Source organism: Chlorocebus sabaeus, chromosome 21, assembly GCF_047675955.1.
Source record: "Chlorocebus sabaeus isolate Y175 chromosome 21, mChlSab1.0.hap1, whole genome shotgun sequence".
NCBI classification, from domain to species: domain Eukaryota; kingdom Metazoa; phylum Chordata; class Mammalia; order Primates; family Cercopithecidae; genus Chlorocebus; species Chlorocebus sabaeus.
The window spans coordinates 33,824,537-33,842,125 of record NC_132924.1 but is presented as its reverse complement, the minus strand read 5'-3'; the positions used below and the strand labels follow the sequence as shown (position 1 = coordinate 33,842,125).

The 17,589-nt window shown below is 40.1% G+C and overlaps 1 protein-coding gene across 3 annotated transcripts in view; it reads right to left on the bottom strand.

The window, feature by feature from the left end:
- The window catches only part of JAZF1 (JAZF zinc finger 1), a 352,042-nt gene that overhangs the window by 159,737 nt on the left and 174,716 nt on the right, over positions 1-17,589 (bottom strand). For all 3 annotated transcript variants that reach the window (XM_007981786.3, XM_007981787.3, XM_007981789.3), the window contains exon 2: positions 3,461-3,533. In XM_007981786.3, the coding sequence (XP_007979977.1) occupies positions 3,461-3,533 (73 nt within the window). The remainder of the gene's footprint in view (positions 1-3,460; positions 3,534-17,589) is intronic.

The following is a 17,589-nucleotide window of genomic DNA, read 5'->3' as shown; positions in this document are numbered from 1 at the left end:
AAGAGGATACAAACAAATGGAAGAACATTCCATGCTCATGGATAGGAAGAATCAATATTGTGAAAATGGTCATATTGTCCAAGGTAATTTATAGATTAAATGCCATCCCCGTCAAGCTACCAATGACTTTCTTCACAGAATTGGAAAAAACTACTTTAAAGTTCATACGGAACCAAAAAAGAGCCCGCATTGCCAAGACAATCATAAACCAAAAGAACAAAGCTGGAGGCATCATGCTACCTGACTTCAAACTATACTAAAAGGCTACAGTAACCAAAACAGCATGGTACTGGTACCAAAACAGAGATATAGACCAATGGAACAGAATAGAGCCCTCAGAAATAATATCACACATCTACAACCATCTGATCTTTAACAAACCTGACAAAAACAAGAAATGAGGAAAGGATTCCCCATTTAATAAATGGTGCTGGGAAAACTGGCTAGCCATATATAGAAAGCTGAAGCTAGATCCCTTCCTTACACCTCATATGAAAATTAATTCAGGATGGATTAGAGACTTAAATGTCAGACCTAAAACCATAAAAACCCTAGAAGAAAACCTAGGCAATACCATTTAGGACACAGGCATGGGCAAAGACTTCATGTCTAAAACACCAAAAGTAATGGCAACAAAAGCCAAAATTGACAAATGGGATCTAATTAAACTAAAGAGCTTGCAAAGCAAAAGAAACTACCATCAGAGTGAACAGGCAACCTATAGAATGGGAGAAAAGTTCTATAATCTACCCATCTGACAAAGGGCTAATATCCAGAATCTACAAAGAACTTAAACAAATTTACAAGAAAAAAATCAAACAACCCCATCAAAAAGTGGGCAAAGGAGGCTGGGCATAGTGGCTCACGCCTGTAATCTCAGCACTTTGGGAGGCCAAGGCGGGCGGATCACGAGATCAGGAGATCGAGACCATCCTGGTTAACATGGTGAAACCCTATCTCTACTAAAAATACAAAAAAATTAGCTGGGCGCAGGGGCGGGTGCCTGTAGTCCCAGCTACTCGGGAGGTTGAGGCAGGAGAATGGCGTGAACCTGAGAGGCAGAGGTTGCAGTGAGACGAGATCGCGCCACTGCACTCGAGCCTGGGCAACAGAGCGAGACTCAGTCTCAGACAAACACACAGACAAAAGTGGGCAAACGATATGAACAGACAATTCTCAAAAGAAGACATTTATGCAGCCAGCAGACACATGAAAAAATGCTCATCATCACTGGCCATCAGAGAAATGCAAATCAAAACCACAATGAAGTACCATCTCACACCAGTTAGAACGGCCATCATTAAAAAGTCAGGAAACAACAGGTGCTGGAGGGTATATGGAGAAATAGGAACACTTCTACACTGTTGGTGGGACTGTAAACTAGTTCAACCATTATGGAAGAGAGTGTGGTGATTCCTCAAGGATCTAGAACTAGAAATACCATTTGACTCAGCCATCCCATTACTGGGTATATACCCAGAAGATTATAAATCATGCTGCTATAAAGACAAGTGCACACATATGTTTATTGTGGCACTATTCACAATAGTAAAGACTTGGAACCAACCCAAATGTCCATCAATGATAGACTGGATTAAGAAAATGTGGCACATATACACCATGGAATACTATGCAGCCATAAAAAGGGTGAGTTCATGTCCTTTGCAGGGACATGGATGAAGCTGGAAACCATCATTCTGAGCAAACTATTTCAAGGACAGAAAAACCAAACACTCCATGTTCTCACTCATAGATGGGAATTGAACAATGAGAACACTTGGACACAGGGTGGGGAATGTCACACATTGGGGCCTGTCATGGGGTGAGGGGAAAGGGGAGGGATAGCATTAGGAGATATACCTAATGTAAATGATGAGTTAATGGGTGCAGCACACCAACCTGGCACATGTAGACATATGTAACAAACCTGCACGTTGTGCACATGTACCCTAGAACTTAAAGTATAATAAAAAATAAAAAATAAAAAAAATAAAATAAAAACTCCTATATAATTAGTAGCTACCTGCTGTCCAACATGGCTGACAATATAAACACAAATAATGAAGGTGAAAATTTCATAGATTCTTATTAGAATATGGCTTAGTATTACACAAATTTGTATACACATAGGTGACATATTTTACCCAAAGTGACAGTCATAGTATTACAAGTCCTATTCAGTACCATAATTAATCTATATGCCTGTTCATCATATTCTCCAATATTAGGAGGCTAATATTATTGGTTATATTGATTCATATAACTTTAATATATAATTAAAAAATTTCAAAACCCTTGCTAATTACAGAAAACAATACTGACTCTGTAAGAAACCCAGAAAACTGTATGTCTTTATTTTCATTTGATGTAATTTTGAAGGTGTTCTATTTAACACATGTCAAATATTATGGGTAATTAAAAACTGCAGATATTCCATCTCACTTCTTGGGAAGGCTGATAAGCAAGAAATCCAAGAGAGGTATGCAAATAGATATCTCTGTCCATAAATCCTTTTAAAAATATGTTTCATAGAAGAGCCTGAAACTGAACAACAGGTATCTCTAATTCACAGCACTATCTGGGCAAGAATCAAATAAGTTTTCTAAAAAGGCACTCAAATGAAACAGTACAGATAATTCATTCCCAGCTTTCCACTTCAGACCCCGAACCTTAGCTCTGGTACCAAGAGACTAAAAACACTCCTCACCTACTATTAAAAGACCTATCAATAGAAATTCATTCCCTGAATTATGAGCAGAGAGTTTCTCATTCTCATTAAAAACGAGTTTTGCTTTTACTTTGTCTTTTTTGCTTTGGGACTGTATGTTTTCTTAACCTAAGTTGATTTCAGTTTCTCTCCAAATATTACTGTCTCCTTAATTATTTGAGTTGGCTGAAACACCAAGTCCTCTTTTAGACCTGATATATCAAGTTTGAAATGGTGCTGTAAAGTTGGGCTCACACGTTCAGTTTAAGTAAAAACTATGTTACTTTATAGATGGGGTCAGTTGTTGAGAATGTTTTTACTAAAAGATGAGCTGCTACTAAATAACTTTCTGATACTAAATTATTTCAATTTATTATATTCTGATATTACAACAATGTTTTGAATTCATAAAGTACTTCTTCACCTCAGGATTTAAAAGGTTCACTTGAACATAAATCCATTAATCTCCCAAACCGTCCTATGAAATCAAAAGAGCATATTCTAACTATGCATATAAAATACTTCCAAAATGAGCTTATAAATCAGTCATGTTTGCAGCATATGCACAGAGCATTACAATTTGACTTCTCCCTAACAAAGAAACAAGAGCATTCCATACACAGGTTGCTTTTAAATAGTTTCATGCAAATATTTTAAGACTGAAAACATTTTTCTACTCTGTTAAAAAAGACGTGTTTAAAAAATCAATAAGCGGCGGATATGAGGTTGTTATAAATTCTGAAAATGGCTTACCTATTAATGTAACTCAGGGCAACGTAGGTTGGCTGCTGTAATTCTTGTTTTTCTAAAACCCGTGGATCTGTATCTGTAATAAAAACACAATTATGATTTTTTTAGATTTTTGCATCAGAATATATGAGGCTACCTAACACAAAGTAACAGAGGCTAAGCAGAGATAAAGATTAATTTAGTACACCACTTTTTAAAGCAAACTCAGTCGGCAAAGCACAATCATTTGTTCATTCATTCATAAATAACAAGATATTGCATTACTTTTCAAGGGAATTCCAAACATCAACAGTGATAAAATGTCCATCTGTCACAGAAACTCTTGCACAATCCCCCTCATAAATATTGGTTTTCACTGCTTACAGTTACAATGTTGGCATGGTTTTTGGTGGTTAATCGGCCTAAGAAAGAAAGTCTCTGTTAATTATGCTCACTTCAATGCTGGAACAAATTAGTTTCCATTGGAAAGCTCCATCAATTTGAAAATCTACTGAGTATTGTTCTTGTTCACGAAACACTTTTCTGCATTTGGATTCATATTCTGGAGGGCAGTTCTTCTCTTTTTAAAATGTATGAGTTTATTATAACTTTTCTAGACTCTCAATCAGAAATTCTCATACTGGTTCAGAGTCAACAAACACTACATTCACCAGAGGACTTTTCCCCTCAAAGAGACAGAATTCAACACCATGGCAACACTTTATAATGGTGCTTCTCCAGCACAGCACCAAAAAGGTACTTTTCACAACCAGAAATGTATTCTCAAACTTCTCCCATAGAGAAATGACTGTATAAATATACGCATAAACAATGTTTATGTAATAAGGACATAGGAAGAAAACGAGCACACAATTTTGTTTTCTTAGAAAAAGGTTCATAGACTTCACATAGATTTCCTTTCATTATAACCTCACTTAAAACTATCTCATTATTAGAAACCTTCCAGCTGCACTTGGCAGTAACCCCTTCTTTGATGTAATGACAGATGTTATTTCCAGCACCTTTGCACAGGAAGTGTTTACTGCACATGGTAGATGTAAGCTATGTCCACTAACTCCAAAGTGCATGAACAGGTGATGGGGGGAGGGAAGGAGATACAGTGGCAGAGAACACGGGTGGCAACAATGACAGCATAAAAATCAATTTACAATGCTTTTAACTCCCAGACTAAAACTGGACAGTAGTACCGATTTTATTTGTGGTGTTAAAATTAAGAATCTCATGTTCACTTTATTATTTTTTCTATGCCAAGAATTTTAGGGAAACACTATTCAGAAATCCTGCTTCCTGGGTCTTTGCCACTGCAGGTCCTTGAAAGCCAAATTCTGACACAAGAGACAAAGATTCTCTGAATGGCTCCATCGAGTCGGGTCTGAAGGTTTTGGCAGTGCAAATGAGAACAGATCAGTAGCTCTGCGCTTCCTCCCTCCTACAATGAGTACATATGCAACTGAGGCTATCCTCCATCTCTGGCCTAGTGATAAAAGGAGTGGTTCTCTAAATACAAGAAAACCACTCTTCAAGGGGAAATGCAGTTTTCAAATGCAACTCTTATTCACACTCATTTAAATTTGCTGTAATCCCAACATATATCCATGCTTCTGAGAGGAAGATCCTCGCTGGAGCAGTCAGTAGAAGAATGTTCAACAGGGAAAGGTGTTTTGTCCAAAGAAATGGCACACTGGTATGCTGGGTGGCCCATGTGTGCAAATGGTGACTGACACGCCAATCCTACAAGGTCTTTCTAGGTGCTTAACGAGGTAAAAAACAAGAAATTAGAGATAAAAACCATGAAAATGAAAAGAAAGGAGGAAGATAAGAAAGAACAGCGTAATGCAGAAAATTTCTCAAGTGCTCACAAAATAGTTTCACCTCAAGTTTAGGTACTGATGATTAAAGGGCTTTGCTTTTGACACAGGGGCCTTAACTTGAATTGCTAAAAACCATCCTTCAAAGAGGTATCTGGTGCATGATTTAATAAGGTGTATTATTTTGAAAGAAAAGGGCACCATTCAGAGTCTAAAATTTGTGTATAAAGGGGAAAAGGGGCCCATAAACATTTTTATAATCTTCTGCTTGTCTTCATTCCTATAACTGACATTCCCCAACCTAACAATATTCCCACAAACCATCTTCTAAAGTTTTCCTTTGTTCCCAAATTATATAATTTCTAAAATGTTCTAAATATTACCTCTCCAGACTACCTTGATTTTAATTTTTTCTCATGTATATGTGTACAAAGATACATTTATATTATCCTTTTCCTTCTTCAAGCTCTAGAATCTCTTTGGAAAACGGGAAGGAAGTATCTTATACAAAAGTCTACAACTTTGATGCTCAAATAAATGGCGTCATCTCCTGCTGATCACACACAAACTGCATCTTGTAATCTTGATTCACAAAAAATCAAGAATGTTTAGCATTTTATTTGCAAAGCAAGGTTTTACAGTTTTGTTTTCTTAATTTGCTTCATCATCTTCCATAACCTATTCTAGACTTAGGCTCACATATCCCCAAATTGTAAGTGGGAAACAGACTTCTGGAAGCTTTCAAACACCACCCTCTCCATCACAAAAAACCATTTGGAAGCACCTCAGGTAGGATTCTACTTTCTCTAGAATGTAGTCTGGTAACCAACAAGACAGCAGAACTTCTTGACAGACATCCACCAGGTCCCCAAATCTCCTTTTCAAACTAAATGTTTCCTTGGGCAACCCTTAGAATATCCATTAAAGCACTGAAATCTTAAAATGAAATTAGGCACTTGGTACACACAAATCAGGAGAGGCCTGCACCAGTGCCACCGGAGGAGTAACATCAGCTGCTGGTCACAAATAAATGTCAGTTCTGTCACTTGCTTCCTGGCTGGCTGGTGTGTGGGGATTATGACTCACCATTTTACGGATTTAATTATGCTGTTGAGCACTTCACATTCAGTAAAAGTATAATAGCTGCCTTCACTATTTCTCCCTCCCTGACAGAAATGTAACTGTCTGATGCTAAAAACTCTCCACAGGATAGGAAGAGAGAGAAAAGAGAGTAGGTTTTCAGAGCAGGACAGATCCCCAGGTCCTGCACAATGACATATTCCTCATGAGGATTATATGAGGGCAGAAGGGATACAATCAGAACAAGCTGGAAAGAGTAACACTATTTGCCAAGCATTACTAAATCCAACAGGAAGAACTTCCTTATAATATGCCACATTATTTAGAATTTTTTTGAACATGATAAATTGCTACATGAAGGAATATAATATGAAATGAGATGGCCACGGCACACATTTATGGTGCTGATAAAAATCTGTAACTAGAACATTGGTTACAATTGCCCAGAGATATAATCCACCTCAGCAAATGGTCTATGGAATAAAAGTACTTGGTTTTTCATAACCACATGAGGCTCCTTAAGCTTGCAATTTGACAAGAGAATAAGCATTTCTACAACATGGCTGTCAACAGCCACATAACAACATTCAACCTCTTTCATATCACTAAGAAGTGACAGGAAGATAAACTCAAACTTCAACTTTTTTTTAGCAGGGCAGGGTAGGGCCAAACACAGCACCAACAGAGATTATGACACTGTTTTCTGCCCTAGACTACTCCTCGCACAGTCCCTTGCATACTCACAGATTTCAGGTAGACTGGAGGCTAAAATAATTCACATATTAAAGTATATTTTAAAATACCTGAGTGATAAACACCTACACTAGCTTATTTCAAAGTTTCTAAAACATAGCATTCTTGAAAGTAGATGGCAGTGTGTCTATCTTTATCTTGGGGGATGAGGTTCTCAATGCACAGCTCTATAATAAGGACTTCGCTATGTAACACTAGACACAGGTACAAATTGAAAGTTTTCTGTAGCTCCTGTGGTCCTAGTAACTTATGGTTTTATAGACTCAATTACATTGCGAAGGGCTGGGGGTCACAGTACTAGCTCCCATTGCTTCTCAAGTGGTAAGGAAACAGCAAGGCAGATAGCAGAAATAAGAAAAGGACAGCGTTCAGACCCTTAGTAGGAACTGGAACTGCAATGTGACCAAGGAAAGGCGAACACCACAGACCACCTTGTTGTCTCTGTGAAGCCCATGTTGATCGGCTTTGTTGTCTCCAGCACTGGAACCAATGGACATCAAGCATCAGGATTGCCACGATTCCGAAGAATAGCCTTTTGCAGTGCTTTTGTCGAGTCTAAACGAAAACTCTATCAGGGTTATTTACCTGGTCAACTGAGGCTAATTAATGAGCTCTTGGGCTTTGGCTATGCTTTAGCTAGTCTACATTTTATAACCTGGATTACTTATAATTTTAGAAAGTCAGAAACCAGACGCACAACGTCTCAACAAAACTAAGGAGGCCTCTAAGGGCAATGTGCTATTCGCAGGCTGGGAGGTAGCAGGGTGGGGAAGATGTGATATCATGCCGTTTGAGAACTTGTTCAAATTCAACATCCTCCAAATACCAGGTTCTTTTTTAACTGTGTACAGCAACAGTAGGAGGCCTGAGAGGATGTGGGTGGGAAGGGGTGGAGGATTTGCAGTGCTGGAAGACCCTGGGGAGGTGAATATCCACCCAGCCAGATGAGTGATTTTGAAGATCTGGGCTGGATACACCACTTTTCTTGGGAATCAGCAACAACTAATGGGTGCTGTCTATTCTTGGCCTTCCCCCAGCTACCCAACTTGTGAAGTCACAGAGTTGTACACTTTGTTCAGCACAGCCTTCCACAACATTCCGTGTGGAGTTTGCTGCATCCTCCTCCTCCGCCTCATTCTGCACCACTGTATTCCTAGTGCTAGCACTGCACTTGTGCCCCTGGAGGGATGTTATCCAGGCATCTCCTCTCCTCCTTCCACACTTTTCAGAGGTGAAAAACTTGTCTCAACTTCTTTCATTTCTCTAGCACTCAGCTCAGTGCCCTGCATGTAGGAGATGCCAAGTAATTGCTGAATGAATACACTGTTCCACTATTTTTATAATGAGAAAATTGAAGGCTTTTGCTTATAGGTAGCAGCTTCATCAAGGGCATTATTCCTTCACTATCCAAAGCCCCACTAAAATAGAAATAAATGAATAAACAATTAATTAAGGATAGAAGAATGGCAGCAGAGGCATCAGGAAATAAGTTATTTCAACCACTATTTTGGAAGATGGAAAATCCATACAGGATTAGACAAAGACATAGAGTAGATAGAGTCTCAAGTACCTGCAGTGGGGGAGACCCAGAGCCAGGATCTGAAGCCCCTGCAGAAACCCTGAGGCCCCAGACTTAGAGATGTCAGGTATGGCAAAACGCAACTGGGGGAAGGTTCAGGCCTGAAAATAGGGGGGTTGTTTAAAAGGCTGATTATCCAGGGACACTAAAGCAGGACCCCAATTATAGTGAAGGGAGGAGAGGGAGAGCGCAGGGCTGAAAATAGGGGAGTTAAAATGGAAATATGCCAACTCCACTGCTCCCAATAACAATGGTAACCAGTGAGAAGGATTCTTCTCTGATTCAGTTAAGTGGGTGTGGAGAAAAGACCACCAATGCCAACATCTGGTGATTCCCTAATTAAACGATCTCCCTACAGTTAAGTGCATGGTCAACCACCTCCATCCATGCTTCCATCGAGAGCCTCCTAGCAGTTTTTTCTTGCTGTGATACATTTTCTTAAGAGTCAAGGTCTTGCCCTATTGCGCAGGCTGGAGTACAGTGGTGGAATCAGACCACAGCTCACTGCAGCCTCAAACTCTGGGCTCAAGAGAGCCTCCTGCATCATCCTCCTGAGCAGATAGGACAGCATGTGTGCACCACCATAACTGAGCAATTTTTCTTTTTCTTTTTTTTTTTTTTGTAGAGATGGGTTCTTGCTATATTGTCCAGGCCGGTCTTGAACTCCTGGCCTAAGCAATCCTCTTGCCTCGGCCTCCCAAAGTGCTGGGATTACAGTTATGAGCCACTGAGGTCAGCCTGCCTTGGTTTTAAATATGAGCCAAGAACAGTCAAGAAATTGTCTCTAGACATTGGAGGAAAAGTCTTAAACGTGAATGAGAGAAACCAAAACAAACAAATGGGGAGGGAGGACAGAAAAAAAGGAAGGGAAGAAGAGAGGAATGGGGGGAAGAAGGAAGGAAGGCAGGTAGACACGAGCAAAGGAACAAACACATCAAGGCCTGGGAGGTTAAGTGACATGTCTACTTACACAAACCCGGTACTGGCAGGGCTAGGACCAGAAGCCCTGCATCCTAAGTCTTATTGGGCCAGCATTTGGACTATTAAAAATGCTGCTCATCCTCTAAAGACATTTCATTGCTACCATCCAGTTGTAACACTGGACTCTGTATAGATAATCTTTTTTATACTTTCTTAAAAGCCCCATAGTTCTGTTGGTTGCAACTTTCAGCCCACTTTGAAAACTGAATTTGTTGCATCAACAATTTACAAAGACCAACTTTTAATTCATGGCTAGTTTACTTCAGCTGCTGAAACAAATAATTCTTGTTGGCAATGGCCCTTTAAAAAAAAAAATTCCACAATTGCACGTAACCAGCCTTTGAATGGATCAACTTTTCCTTAGTTTATAGACATGTCATTTGAAACTTTTCCCAAGCCATAATTTCCATTACAGGGAAGTCAGTGCAAATCAGTGAGATGCTGGCTTTCCCCAATTCAATGTGAAATCCAGATGCGGTTAAGTGTTGCTGTAAACTTTATGAGTTAAATATCTGAAAGTCAGGGACACTGTGCAGCACAACAACACCATCTATTAAAACAAGCATTCATGTTCACATTTGTAGCCCGAGTTTTCCCACCACAAGTGAATGAATAAACATTATTCAACCAAGAACTGTTTGGACAATACTCCATAGGCTAAATTAGCTGGCTGTTGCAACTTTCCCTATTCCTGGCAGACCAGAGGGTTAAAATGATCAAAAATAATTCTGACTAGGATATTTCCCAACTTTACCAATCTATCAAGCTTCTAGGATCATCAATGACTGCTGAAATTTTCCCTTAAGTATAAGATGTATAGTCTTTCTATCGATGAAAAGGACACTACCAGTTCACACTTTTCAGTGGTGATGGGATGTGCTTTATCCACTCAAGCTCTCGCCTTGCTACTTGTGAGAAAAGAGCCTGCCAGAAACCATAATGGCTACAAGATATGCTTGTGAAGTATACAACCTGCACATCTGTACACAGCAGCCCTGGAAACTGGGGTGCTGAGACTAAATAACAATAAAATTATTTCAAACCGGAGTAAGGCCAAAACTTGGTCCCATTTAATCCTGGGACCAAGTTAATTTGTGTGCACACACAAATAAATACACATGCCTGCTTTCTCCGGAAATGAACCTGACAACAGATCCAAGCAGCATGCAATGCAAAAGATCATAAAGGAGCTGCTATATCTCCCCTGCCCATGAAAAGAGCCTATGAGAAGGTATCTGGAAGAGAAGACAGCTGCTTGTGAGTGAGGTTTAGTGACAAAAGAAAAGGCAGGAACATGAGGCTCTCGAATTCGTCTCTGAAGGCTGGAAGGCAAAAACCTGTTTATGGAAAGGAAACCTTCCCCTCCTTCTGCCTAACATTGTTTGCCCAAGGAAATCATACCCATCTTCCAAGGCTTTGGCCCATATAGTACTGTCAGCATGTACTATACCATATATATTTGCAAATATGTCTTATCAGTCCATTAAAATGGAAGCTCTTTAAGGAACCAGATCTTAGAGGCCACAAATCCTAAGCCCAGTGTTCTGTAAATAATCGGTGCCCATGATGATATATGATGAATACATGAATGAATGCCCTGAACATGCAGTACCACGGAGGATACAAAAGCATTCAGTTCAGACAGCTCTGCCTTGGAGAGTCAGGCAAACAGAAGGGGAATAGTAAATGACTTTACCAGGATATATACTTCCATCAAAATACATCCCACCAAGCACAGATGTTCAGAGAGCTATAAAATGATGTACAATTCACAATAACAAGGGACAGAGGGCAGATAGGGCTAATCTGGGAAGGCTTTACTGATGAATGGGAACTGAGCCAGGTTTTGAAGGGAATGAGTGTAGGGAATCTTCACAGGTGAGGGCGGGAAACCTAAGAATAACACAGGGGAGAAGTCCGTGGATACTGTGGAAAAGCAGTGGAGTTGAAGAGTATTAGTTGTAGTATTACTATTAGTTGTAGAATATTTATAGAGATACTTTATAGAAATACTTTAGAAGAGTGGTTCTGAACTGCAGGCAATTTTGCAGCACCCTCCCCCACCCCCCGACCCCTGCCCTGGGATATTTGGCAAAGTCTGCTAACAATTGGAGGGAGGGTTCAAGTATAGTATCTAGCAGGTAGAAGTCAGGGATGCTGCTGAACACGCTACATACGCACGCAAAGTAGCGCCTACAACAAAGAATCATCTGGTCTAAAATGTCAATAATGTCAAGGTTAAGAAACCCTGCTTTAAAACTATACGATTATGAGAAACAGAGCTATTGCTCCTAGATTGCTTCTAGGTTATAATTTCCGTTGTTTTCTGCAGTCTAAATCAAGAGGCCAGAAGGCTGGTGAGGAGGCAATGAGAAGAGTAACAAAGAGGCTGTTTGGACCTGGATAAGTGCTCCTATTTTCTTTTTCTTTCTTTTTTTTTTTTTTTTTTTTTTTTTTGAGACAGTCTCACTCTACCACCCAGGATGGACTGCAGTAGTGGGATCTCAGCTTACTGCAACCTCTGCCTCCTGGGTTCAAGTGATTCTCATGCCTCAGCCTCCTGTGCAGCTGGGATTATAGGCACCCACCACCACACCCGACTAATTTTTGTATTGTTAGTAGAGATAGGGTTTCACCATGTTGACCAGAGTGGTCTCGAACTCCTGGGCTCAAGCAATCCACTGGCCTTGGCCTCCCAAAGTGCTGGGATTACAGGTGTGAGCCACAGTGCCTAGCCAGTTCTTATTTTCTTACTGGAGACAAATAAATTGAATTCATTTAAAAGACATTGAATTCTTGCCATGTTTAGTTGCTTAGGGGTAACTTTAAATCAGTAGGTTCACAACTGAGCAAAAAAGATGAACAGAATTCACAGTTAACAATAATCTGGCCGGGCGCAGTGGCTCATGTCTGTAATCCCAGCACTTTGGGAGGCTAAGGTGGGCGAATCACTTGAAGTCAGGAGTTTGAGACCAGCCTGGGCAACCTGGTAATACCCTGCCTCTACTAAAAATACAAAAACTAGCTAGGCATGGTGGCGTGCCTGTAATCCCAGTTACACGGGAGGGTGAGACATGAGAATCACTTGCACGCAGGAGACAGAGGTTGCAGTGGGCTGAGACCACGCCACTGCATTCTAGCCTGGGTGACAGAGTGAGATCCTGTCTCAAAAACAAAACAAAAACCTAAACAAAAAACCCCAATAATCTAAGACAGACTATAATGTTTGTCAATACAGAGGAAAATACTAACTACTCTAGAAACAAAACATGATTCTCTGTGCTACTCAGGGGAACTTTTTGAAAGAAAAATTTACATGAGCCTTGAACTAAATCTACATTCAGAAACGATGAGAAAATGATGAGTCTGAATAGAACACAGTTTGAGCAGATAAACAGAAGTATTTAATAGAAAGGAGCAGGGAGTGGCAAGAAGTCAGCGGGGCTGGAACTCGGCAAGAGACCTGAAATGCAGATTGGGTCACATCACAAAAGGCTTGCAATGCTTTCCAAGAGATCAAACTTAGTTGTGCAGACGATGCAGAGCACTGAAGGTATAAACTGACAAGGCCCATGTTTTAGAAAAATAACCTGTGGTGGCAGGGAGGACTAGGAGGGTGGGGTGGGGAACTGGGATGTAGAAATATAAGATTTGGTAAAAAGAACTGGAAATAGAAGATTTTTCTTATGTTATAGATCTGAGTATTTCATTACAAAAACAAAGAAGTAACTAGAAGGTGAAAAGGAGTTTGCTAGACAAGAATATGAGGTCTGCTTCTGACGTGTGGTAAGACATTCTGCAGAACCAAGAAGTCTGGAACTCAAAGGGCAGATAAAAGACTCATGGTATAGATAGGAAGTGAAGTGCTGAAGAATCCCATCATAACACCACACATTCCAACAGGCAACTGAACCAAAGCATGTCTCTCAAAACAAAACAATGAGATTCCATAAAACCCCAACTACGCTGATTAAAAACTCAGTTATCAAATAACTTGGCCAAATACTGGCTGAGAACCTACTAGGCCCAGTGGAATTCCAGCAGGGATTTTTTAAAAGCCAGAGGTTGTGCTGCATTTGAAACCAACTGAATGGTAAATTTCACAAAAGATGAGTATGACAGACTGGGGGGAAAAAAGAATAGAATAAAAATTGGCCCTAGGTTCAGTTTTGATCTGTTACCCAAGTCTCCAAGGCTCACTATGACAATCAACCTCTCATTGGCACATTTGGTGGCATACAAGTCAAACTGCCTCAATTCAATCCTAGCTGTGTAACTTCTTTAAGCCTCAGTTTTTTTCATCCACAAGAAATTGATAAGGATAGTCCTTTCACCCTAGGGTTGAAATGTGGATTAAATTAGCAAGCATGTTAAGTATAACTACTGCTCAGTTCTTTAGTCCATAAGGTATTTTGAAATTAAAATTTGCACTGTTCTGGATTATTTCCATTTTATGTGGCATAATGATACATAGAAAATCTAAGACTTCATCACTCACGTAAGTGTGGCTGGGACTGCTGGCTGCTGCCCAACAGCTATTTTCCCCCCTTTCCCTCCCTAATGCTTAGAAACATGGCTGCCTGGTATAAAAACCACATTTCCCAGCCTTCCTTGAGACAGAAGCATTCATGTGACTAAGTCTTGATCAATAGGATAAGGCTTCAGGAAGCCTCCTTAATATGGTAGATTTCTTTCAGGCTGCCTGAAAGAAATACTGGGTATGAGATAATTTTGTGAATGGAAGTCATATATGGTGAAGCAACACAATAGGAGTCTGGATCCCTGATTGGGTGAAGCTCCACACTACTCTTGAACTGAGCACCTCCAGCCTTCTTTAAAGTGACAGAAATAAACTTATCTTCCAATAAAGCCATTATTTGAAGGTTTTTCAATTATATGAAGCCAAACCAAAACTTGACTGAAACACAAAACCACCAGAATTCTGGTTTATTTTGTTGGACCTGAAACTCTCATCTGAAACATGAAATATTTCATGTTTCGTTTTATTTTCTTGGATTTAAAAGAAAAAAAAACTCTTTAAAAATGTATCATAATAAGTGCATGGAAAGAAAATCAGAGCAAAATCACACCTGAATCACCACAGCCTCTGTGGCTAACTCTAAACAGGGATGGTTAAAGAATGGGAGAAAGAAGAGGAAAAAATCATCATGTCAAATTATGGCTCTTTTGGTCGTTTTAAGACTTTCTCCAGAATTAGTTATTAGTGGGCAATAATGAAGCAAATTGCACATGCATATTACTTCTGAGTTATGAACAATACAACCAGCAGTAACCTTTGAAGCTGTCAGGATCTTTTCAGGCAGGCAATTAAAGTGAAAAATGAGAGTGTGCACAACTTCCATCACCCAATACTACATGTAATAACACCACCTACAAACACTGACATAGGAGTGGGGCTCAGTCTGAATATTTATTAATGCAGATCTGTTCCCATTTGTTCCTCTTCTTTTCCTATAACCCATCCCACCCCCACCTGCCAAAATTTTTTTTCTTTAAAGGGCAGCTCTGACATCATGCATCGCATTTACCTGAAACCTACATGCACCGTGACATCTCTCCTATCTGCACTGAAAGAAATTTTCCTCCCTTTCCCTTGACTCAAATATAAATTTAGGACAAGCTTGGATTCTACAAGGAAACGAAGTTGATAAAGTAGGAAGCCCAATCAGGAAAACACAAAATAAGACGAAAATAATCAATAATGGATATTTACAGATGGCCAAATATATACGTCAAGTATGGGGTGCTAGGCATCGAAGGTCCCCCTGCCTGCCCCTACCCACCCCTGCCAACACACATACAAAAAGGTCTCAGCTCTCAAGCAGACTGGCCTGTAGAGGAGGTGACTTATATTGATCTAAGAATAATCTAGTGTAGAAGTATCAGCTTTTCTAATAAAGTGTAAGATCACTATTTGCATATTTTGTGATTTAAGTACCTAGACTTCAGAGAAATGGCAGGGATGACCGCAAAGGGGGGTGGGGACCTGACAAGCCAGTTGGAACAGGTGTTCCCAAGCTAAGAAGAAACACCCATGCTAGAGGCCTAATACCTGACACCTATGAATCCATCTGTGAGTCTGTCTCCTGTGGTTTCAGCCATTTCTAAATCAACAAGAGCCTAGAGGCCAATAGTTTCTAGCCAGAACTGCCCATGATCATCACCTGGGTAATTAAAAAAAAAAAAAAAAAAAAGCCTGATGCCAAGGACCCATCCCCAAAGATTCTAATATGCAATCAGGGTTGACAATTACTATTTGACTCTGAGAAGGCTCAGAAACTGGAAAAGAGATAGAGAACTGATTGGGAAAGTTATTTACACCAATTTGCATCCCTCTCACCCTCCCAAACTAAAAAGGCAATTGTGAAACTGGAAAGGAACTACTGGAAGTGATTTAAAAGTTGTATAAGTCTGACATCCAGTGAAATCATTAATTTTTTTTTTTTTTTTTTTTTTTGAGATGAAGTCTTGCTCTGTCCCTCAGGCTGGAATGCAGTGGCGTGATCTCAGCTTACTGCAACCTCCACCTCTTGAGTTCAAGTGATTTTTGTGCCTCAGTCTCCCAAGTAGCTGGGATTACAGGTGTGTACCATCACACCTAGCTAATTTTTGTATTTTCAGTAGAGATGGGGTTTCACCATGTTGGCCAGGCTGGTCTCGAACTCCTGACCTCAAGTGATTCACCCACCTTGGCCTCCTGAAGTGCTGGGATTACAGGCATGAACCACAAGACCTACCTGAAATCATTAAATTCTGACTTCACTTGTGACTCAGGTTTATTCCCCCCGCTTTCACTTTCTATACAGAAAGTATTAAGCTTAGAAGTTATGTAGACAAGTTAATGTTTTCGTGTATTTCTAAAACCAAATCACAGTCTTTGTGAGTGGTTTTCATCTATTCAGTAAGAGTGTTCTGACAAGACCTCTGACTGGGAACCATTTATTTTTCTTCACAATATGCGCCTACAATTAATAAGACCACATCACTTTAGTTGTTCTGTGGTTCAAAATTTTCTGTAAGTCAGATGGGCCAGAACCAGTGTGGTTTTCCTGTGCTGTTATTATTCACCTCCGTAATAAATCAGACCATATCCAGGCATATTAGTTTTGTATTTCAGAAGCCAGTTTTGTCAAGGATTTGGCAAAAGAAATTGCCTTTGTTACGTCCTATCTCCCAGGGAAGCCAGATCACTGCTTTAAAAAAAGAAAAAAAAAAAAGCCACAGGGAGAAAGAGCTGAACATCTGGACCCACACTGACTGGATGGCTCTGCCTAAGAGTTATCAAATGTAAGTGTACATAGGTCACAGCTTACTCAGGTCAAATTCTGGTCCAAGAGACTCTGCCTGGCCGGCTAGAGCATTATGCATGCCGACTCCATGCCCAGGTGGCAGCCAGGAACACAGTGTTCAGGCTCGTGGGCCACAGAGGTTATGTGCTAGCTGGGGATTTATTGCTCCTGATTCTGTGCAGGTTGTGTATTCATTCTGCTTGCTAATGAGTAGGGGAGCAAGCTGAGCTGTAACTCAGATTGATCTCGCTGATGGTGTGAGTTTGGGCGTCTGGGAAGTCCCTGGACCTTCTCAGTTATCTGGCACTTGGCAGATGGCTCCTGACAATCTTGGCTTCTGTGGAAGGACTTCTGGGAATTAACTCTGGACTTTCTGTTGCTTTAAAAAAAAAAAAAAAAAAAAAAAGGCTTAAATTTCTTTAGACAATGTAAGATGGTAGTTACTGACACTCTGCTACTTTCTGTGTGACTTGAGCAAGTTTCTCAGCAGATAAAGACGACGGTGACTCATGGCTCCTACACATGATGAAGTTATGAGGATTAAAAGAGATAAGCCATAGATAGCACAGAGCACAGTGGCTGGTACATGGTAAATATTTAATAAATCTTACCCACTAGGGG